Genomic DNA, 7,865 nt, shown 5'->3' with positions numbered 1-7,865 from the left:
AAAATAGGTTGTGTATCAGTGGAGCTCTATAATTGCGTTCACGAACAATTGAAGCCAGGAAAAAGAAACGACTACAAGCAATCGCTAGATCGAGCACCCCATGGATTGAGAAAGAATTGCAGAGAATTCAAATCATGGTTTGTTCTTATAGCAAAAGTCAGATCTTGGTTCTTGGTTTTAAAAAAATTTGAGCCTATAGCCTATAGTATTTTTATTCTTATTTTTCGGTAAAATCTGGTAAAATTTCTATTATAAAAATAATGTCCACTTAAACACTTCTGTACAGCAGCTGAAAATACTTTTGTTTAACTTTGTTTACATTTACCTCCGCCATTTTTATTTGTGAACAATAAGAAGAGATTTGATTCGCTCTTTTAAATATGTTCTATTTATAACGGCTTTGTTATTAACACGTCTGAATAAATCTGTATGGAAAAAAAGTTTGCTATGCTGAACTAACTTAGAGCCTCTAACTTAAGTGAAAGTACGTAAGTACAACATCAAACGAAAATGCATTCGACATTACTTACAGATGAAAGAAAGAAACAACATTCATACTGTAAAAAGCTGTGTCTTCCACTTCTCTTTACATTTCTGTTTTTTTGCTTGCTTACTTGGGTTGGTTATGTATACACAAAGTCAGAAAAGACATTGAACGAAAGTTTGGAGAAAATAAACACAGAGAGAGATCGCATACAGAGCTTGATCAAGGAGACTTCTTCGTATATGACATTGTTGAACAAGGTGAAGAAACATGCATTATCGTATGCAAACTTATTGGAGAATTACGCACAGAAACTGAAGGCACTGGAACAACAAAAATGGGATTCAACGAACAAGGTAACTGGATAAGTTCGTTTTAATGCCTTTTAATGTATCAGTTTTGAAATTTTTCCCTATCCTAATATCAAAATAATAATATTACTAATATATAGCGGAATTAATGTTCATCTGTCTGAGAAATTGAAATATGTATGACCTGTTTTAGCACTGGTTTTTTTACCTTTCCAACTTTCGCTTTCTAAAAAAAGTTGTTGATTAATTTTATTTTGACTGATTTTATATATCTCGTGTTTCTGTTTTCCAACTTACGCTGTATTTTTATTAGCTTTAGAAGACCATGTTTACACGTTGTAGAAAAGCTTCGTAGAAAAATCCACTGCAAACTAAGAGAAACTAAATAAAACTTGAACTCTATCCACAACGGGTAAACATAGCTTTAGGATTTTTATTACTAATGAAAAAATCAATACAACTCGATTTAATAAGCTCGTTTCAGCTTTTCTATTGCATATTTGTAAGCCTATGTATTATTTAATATAGTATTGAATTATACCATAAGTGTTCATTTATAGTCATGGCAGGTCGCGATTAAACGATTGATAAGTTTTAATTCATTATATGATACACTAACTAACCGTTGAACTAGAGTTGAGCAAAATCCCTTCCAAATTTAGGGGCCATTTAATTATTACGTAACACCCAAATTCGTCAAGTCCAGAGGCAAGAAAAAATTCAAGATGTAGTTTATATACTAAAATAACTAAAAATATCCGTAATAAAAAAAGATCTCTGTCTTATCCACACCCCTCCCCCCCTCGAAATTTATATAACAGTATGTACCAAAATGACCATCCCCCCTGCCTCACCCGTCAGGTGTTACTCAGGCCGATAACTGAATAGTGCTTGGAACTTTACACAGAGAATCCTACTTACTGTCTTTCGTCTGCTCAAATTAAGTGTACATTTTTATTTTTTTTCGGAGATATATTTTTTCTGCTATCCAATAAATTATTCCTCATATGTTGAATTTGTTACGTCAAAGCATTTTTCATTCCGTCATCGCTGCTTAGTTTCACTTTAAAAGTGAAACTTTCAGCATGATAGATGCTAAATTTGGAGCCACATGTACTATCGGATATCGTTTTGCTTCTGTTAATAATTTTTCAATAATTTTCGGTGCAAACACTAACTATTCCGTTAAGTATTCTATTTTTAGTAAACTTAATGTATAATTTATCGAATAGTTCGCGGTCTAAAAGGGCCTTTTGATCTTATCTCGAATGTGAGTCAAGAATTTAAATTTTACTAAGACACCCATGCTCTGCATGAATACTAAATACTAGAAATACAATTCACCATTCACAATCAAGTTTCAGGTTTAGCATTTTTCATACTGCGAAGCTACAGCAAAAAAAATTTAATTAATATCGGAAGGTTTAACATGACAAAAAACCTTTTACAAAAAAAGCAAAAAAGAAGAGAAAATATTATGTTATTGCGCATGTGCAGTTCACACAACCTCGATATGAAAAACTTCATGTAAACACAAAGCGATATTTCATAGCGGTTTGAAATTGAAATGGGGTAAGTCTTTAGGGTCCATATGTAGAAGCTTCTTAAATTTCAACTTCAAATGTTCTTATAGTATTTGTATCAAAAAAATGCTTTAAAATAGCTCTTTATTATTTGTAGGGAATCGTTGCTTTAACTTTATGTGGAAAAAATAATCAATCCGTGAAGACCAAAGGAGGTTTGTATAATATTAAAGAATACTTTAAAACTACAAATATGAACAAATAACAAAAGGTAGGCGCAGAAATTTTTAATCTTGCTATCACATCGAAAATTTCCTTTATGCATTTGGCGGGAAAAAGTTTTTCCCACGTAAAAAAACGACACGCGATGTTATTTTGCTTACTGTACTAAAGTCAAATTTATTTAGCATGCTTTTTAAAAGTTATTTTATATGATTAAATAAACAACCGTCAACCAGTAATCAATTTTCTCTAGCGACATTCACGTTTGTATGCAGACGCAGAAACGGATCGCATCATCAACATAATATCACTTTGCATATGAAATATATTTATACAAAATAAAGTTTAACAAAGAAATTGCCAGTTCGCAAGTTTTAACATATCTTATAGATAGCTATCCAGTTATATATGCACATGTATTTATGTTTCATGTTAGTTCAGGAAGTTACTTGCCGAAATATTGTCATGAGCTAAAATAATGGTATATTTTACATAACACGTTTTGTACTTCATGGAATATTTATATCTATTTTTAGTTACGGCATGATTATTCCTTTTAACTGAATCAATAAGGCACAATTATTTCGAGCCGTGTTGCTGTTGTCTGTTAGAGTAGCAAAGTTTTAGATAGCTTTTATATTGTTCCATTTGTATCATGCACAGGAAGTGCAAAGTCCGTAATCTTTTAGCCTGTGAGAGCTTTTTAATATAACGTTTATTAATAAGTTTAAAATAAGTACCATGATTTCCTTGTAAATAGCGGTAGCCTACGTAAACATGCTGTGCGCGTTTCCGAGAAAAAAGCTGAGTCATCTATTGCTTAGCTCTCATCTATATTATATAATTTCATATTACTTAAAAAAAAATAATTCAAATCATCTATATAATAATACGCCAGTTCTGTGTGTCTGTAACAGGCAAAGTGGATATCTTCATTTTCCTTTGATCTTAGCGAAATTTTCTTTGAAGTAACCTAAAAAATGTCTAATATGTTAAATTTTCTGACGTTACGGCGTGACGTCAATAACACTACTTTAACGTCAATATCCTATATTAAATTAATGAAGCCGTTACAGTACACTTAAAAATTTGAGCCCAAATAACTTCTCTGCAACCATTTATCAAAAGTACATGATCCTATACATTTTCTTGATCAGCGTTTCAAGATCTATACGATGAAGGCAACAGGTATAAAAATTTCTAAAAAAAAAATTTGGTGGGTTTAGACGGGTCAGTGCTGACGTCAGCAAAATTTAAATGACGGTTGTTTTTCTCTGTTATCCTGCCTAAGTGGATTTTTCCACGGGTCTTATTGACTAGTTATACTATTAATTTATTAAAAGAGCTAAAGGTAAAAATTTTTTTAATACTATTAAAAGTCTTTATGAACCCTAATTGGACTCTAGATGCACCTAATATGCTTAATTCCCATTGGCTTAAAAATCTAGTGTTTTTTTTTGCTTTTGTATTGGTTATTAAATAAGGATATCCTTTGTAAGGGTTTCAAAGTTAACTCATTAATAAAGTTGTTTAACCAAAAAAACCTTTGTCTAATTTTCTTTCTGTACTCCTGTTAATCCATGACTCACCATGACAACAGTCGTGAGGTCTATCAAAAATTTTCATACCATCCTAAGGTTAAATAAACATGATGAAAAGTCACCAGATTTCAACAGGGCTCTTCATAACTTCTTAAATCTCCTTAAATTCAAAAGTTCTCCTCAATTCCCCTTAAATGTCCTCAAGTTATTTTGAAATTCGGGTTTTCTCAAATCTCCTCAATAAAATTTTGACATTTGGTTATTTTTTATGTATGCTAATTTTCATATTATTTATTTTGAATCACCACAATTTTTGGTTGCTTTGACCTGCAAACATTACTTTTTTTGTGTGTTTGTATTTGAAGCAAAGAAAATATTGAGATGCCAGTCCGTGTGTTCCTTCCTTTTTACAAGTGCAAGTTTTTCTCCTCAAATCTCCTCAATTTTGTTAACGAAGCTCCTTAAAAATCACAAAGATCTCCTCAGAAGTCCTCAACTCTTCTCAAATTTTGTTTTGAAAAAAGGGTGGGAATCCTGTTCAACTCCTGAAACACTATGCTTCAGAATTTATTTAAAAAAATTAGAGGACATGGTATTCTAGCCTCCTGGCTCAAATAAATGTACAATGTGAATTGCCGGGGGATTTTTAAGAATGTTATTCTTTGCGAATTCTAAAACTCAATTCGCGAAGTTTTATTTTTGGGAAATGTAATATTTTTATTGAAAATGTTTATGCCCACAATTTTCAAGTTCCTTAATGACTTTAGTATCTTCGAAGGAAAAAATAACATTAATTTGACACCAGGTATATTTTCTATCAAGAGTGCATTTAAGTTTGTAAATGATTTCGTTGATGAATATATTAATAACAGCCACAGTAGAAGTTATAAAGTAAATCATAAATAAAAATAACAAATAAATATAAATTTAAAGTACATATTCGCTTTTTTTTAATTTCTTTAGTTGCGACAGGATATGATTTGCAATTGCACTTTCTTGCGAAGTAACTTTCAAAAATGTCGCAATTTTTTTTACATCTTTACAATCCTTGCCTGTGAAAGCGTTTGTTCTTAAATTATGTGACTCCTCTCAGCTAGTTCTTATAGAAAATCACTAAAAATCATACAAAAACTGTAGAAATTATACAAAATCTATATAAACCGATGTTAGTCTAAATTATTGTAATTTCATTTCAAGTTTTTTTTTTACAGGTCGTCCAATTTTGAACTGGAGACTCGTGTTTAATACTAGCCACATTAATTTTATCAAAGATTCTATCGTCATCAGCACACCCGGAATTTATTTGGTTTATGCTCAGGTACAATTTAGACGACTTTATAAGTGACGTGACGCTTTTGATTTTCGTTTAAAATAATGGACATGCGCACTCGTTAAAAAGCAACAGACCACGAAAGTCAAATAAATACACATTAAAAAAAATTAAAGAAAGAAGAATATTGGTAAAAAAATATATATTTCAGTGTTTCTTGTAATTCTAAAAAATTGGACGATTCTCAATAATGGTAAGTCTACATTATCTGATCCTGCTTTCTCACGCAAAAGAACGATGTGTGAACCCTCTTGTAAACATATGTACACATTGGCAAGGCATCTATAACGATTTGTCTTTTGTGAAGTGCAAAAAAAAATAACTTTTTTCACTTTATTCGGTTAAAGAAACAGGACAATCAACTTTCGATGGTTAAATCGATACGTTAGTCTTTCTATACAAACAATAGTCATCTCTTTACACTTGTGTTAATTCATTGTTTGTTATTATAACTTTCAATTCCATATTCTTTAGATGTCCTTCTTTCACAATAAGGGCACATTTAAAAGAAGTATAATGGACTTTTACATTTGCAAAAATCGTCGGGACAGGTTGGTTCTAGCATCTGTACCAGTGACCACCTGTCCAGAAGTTTGCACGCGTTCTATATCAAGTGTCGTGAAGCTTCAGAAGGGCGATCATCTTACTGTTGCATCTTATGGTGACAATATTCAGTTCAAAATGTCACCAGAGAAATGCCAGTTCAGTGTTCTTTTGTTGCAACGTGGCAGCTATTATTAGAAGTCAAGGCCACTTGCACACAAGGAGGTGTTTAGCTACACGAAACATAGCTAACATTGTAATATAAAATGCTGACTTTGCAGAAGCAGTAATAGAATGAAGAAACTGCAATATGAGAAGTTTTTAGAAAAGTTTAACTTCCTTAATCGTTTTTTTAGAAAATACATAAGTACAGTAAAAGCTTCATTCACGTGTGCCGAAATATTCATATATTAACTTCACGAAACTTCTGGACGCGAAATTATGTTCAGGAGGTCTTCTGTTGTTGTACACGATAAAATTTGCTTAAGAAAAAACGTCGTTCATAATACACAAAAAAATCCGTAAGAACAGCTAATTATTATGTTTTGTTTACCTTTACAGAACCGCTATATTTAAAACGAAAACAGAAATTAATCGAAACGATTGTTAAATAAGGACGCAAATTCTTTCTACTTCCATTCTGTAAAAACACCCTTTTTTTGTGCATATTGTAACATATTCGGGACAAGGAATTATGTAAATAATCATGTAAAATAAAAATTATATAGTAAAAAATCATTTGATTATGTTATATGCACTGCACTACAATTAATTTTTTGACTCAACATAGCTCGAATGTGTTTTTAAACTGTATTTATTTAAATAATTTCCGCAAAATAAAGTTGTTTAGTGCCTCTCTTTAGTTTTTATCGATGTTGTAAGAAAGTCGCTTTGAAAGGAATATTACCTAAAAAGATGCGATCCATTCACGTGGTTACATGTTTTTCTTATACTAAGCACTTAAGTCGAAAACCGTTATAAATAATTTTTAACTTTCAGGTGAAATTATTTGTCAAAATAATAAAAAGCTGGCCGACTGTTTTTGTTATGACGAGAGTAACAACAGGTTGTAGAGCTTCTGGTCTGTACTAATTGTATATGTCTGTGATAAGAAGATGTTTCGTTAAGTTTGAGGAAAAATCAACTTAGGCGGAAGAAAAGTGGAAAAAGTAAAGGTTGTGACAGATAATTTGTTGACGTCAGCAATGCATAAAATTGCTTACCTGTTGCCTGTATTGTATCGAACTATAAAGTCTAGAAAAAGTATGGGGTCTTGTAATTTTACCAAACGGTTAAGGATTTAAATTTACTAGGATTTTTCCGACGTCCTAATGTGCAAAGAATTAGGAATTAGTTTACCTTCTCTCTCCATCAAGTAGACTATAAAATGCTGACCAAAAAAATGTATAGGATCGCATGCTTTTGACGAATAGTTGAAAAGATGTTAAGATTTAAATGTTTTTAATGACGTCATCAACCCGTCTGATGTAAAACTGGTGGGTTGACACAGTTAAGAAAATTAGTCCCATTTTCGTCCCAGAAGGTTCCTACTTATCCACGCAGGAGATAAAGTCAGTTATTTCTACTCGTTTTTATGTTGTTTGGCCTGGAACTTAAAAGTACAATGCAGTGACTACACTAATTTTAAGAGAAGATTTCGACATTAAATACATTAACGTTGTGCCGTAACGTCTAGAAATTTTAGAAATAGGACATAATTTTTCCGGCTACATCAAAGGATAATCAAAATATCGCCTTGGCCTGTTACAGGCAGACACGGAAGTAGCCCGTGAAAAAATAGGCAAATAATTAGTAAAAAAAAAGTCAATTAAATTTTAGTGATGACAGCGATGACCTGCCGCCATCCGCATAAAAATTCAGACATTTGTAAGCAGCCTCCATTGCGTAGAG

General features: G+C 31.8%; 1 protein-coding gene across 1 annotated transcript; it reads left to right on the top strand.

Moving 5' to 3' along the window:
* Positions 1–409: 409 nt before the first annotated feature.
* On the top strand, positions 410–6,808 carry LOC130635900 (uncharacterized). The gene is made up of 4 exons (XM_057445427.1): positions 410–840; positions 2,476–2,533; positions 5,293–5,399; positions 5,886–6,808. Exons 1-4 carry the CDS (start codon positions 511–513, stop codon positions 6,150–6,152), a joined length of 762 nt encoding a protein of 253 aa, XP_057301410.1. The 5' UTR covers positions 410–510; the 3' UTR covers positions 6,153–6,808.
* The last annotated feature ends 1,057 nt before the right edge of the window (positions 6,809–7,865 follow it).

The sequence above is a fragment of the Hydractinia symbiolongicarpus genome, chromosome 3 (genome assembly GCF_029227915.1).
Source record: "Hydractinia symbiolongicarpus strain clone_291-10 chromosome 3, HSymV2.1, whole genome shotgun sequence".
Classification (NCBI taxonomy): Eukaryota; Metazoa; Cnidaria; class Hydrozoa; order Anthoathecata; family Hydractiniidae; genus Hydractinia; species Hydractinia symbiolongicarpus.
The sequence above is the reverse complement of the archived record's forward strand: the minus strand, read 5'-3'. Positions and strand labels throughout refer to the sequence as shown.

Excerpts from the sequence above, each read along its gene's own strand:
- LOC130635900 (XM_057445427.1), top strand. The coding sequence starts at position 511 with ATGCATTCGACATTACTTACAGATGAAAGAAAGAAACAACATTCATAC. Across the intron at positions 2,534-5,292 it reads ATCCGTGAAGACCAAAGGAG|GTCGTCCAATTTTGAACTGG; the intron begins GTTTGTATAATA and ends TTTTTTTTACAG. Across the intron at positions 5,400-5,885 it reads TTTATTTGGTTTATGCTCAG|ATGTCCTTCTTTCACAATAA; the intron begins GTACAATTTAGA and ends CATATTCTTTAG.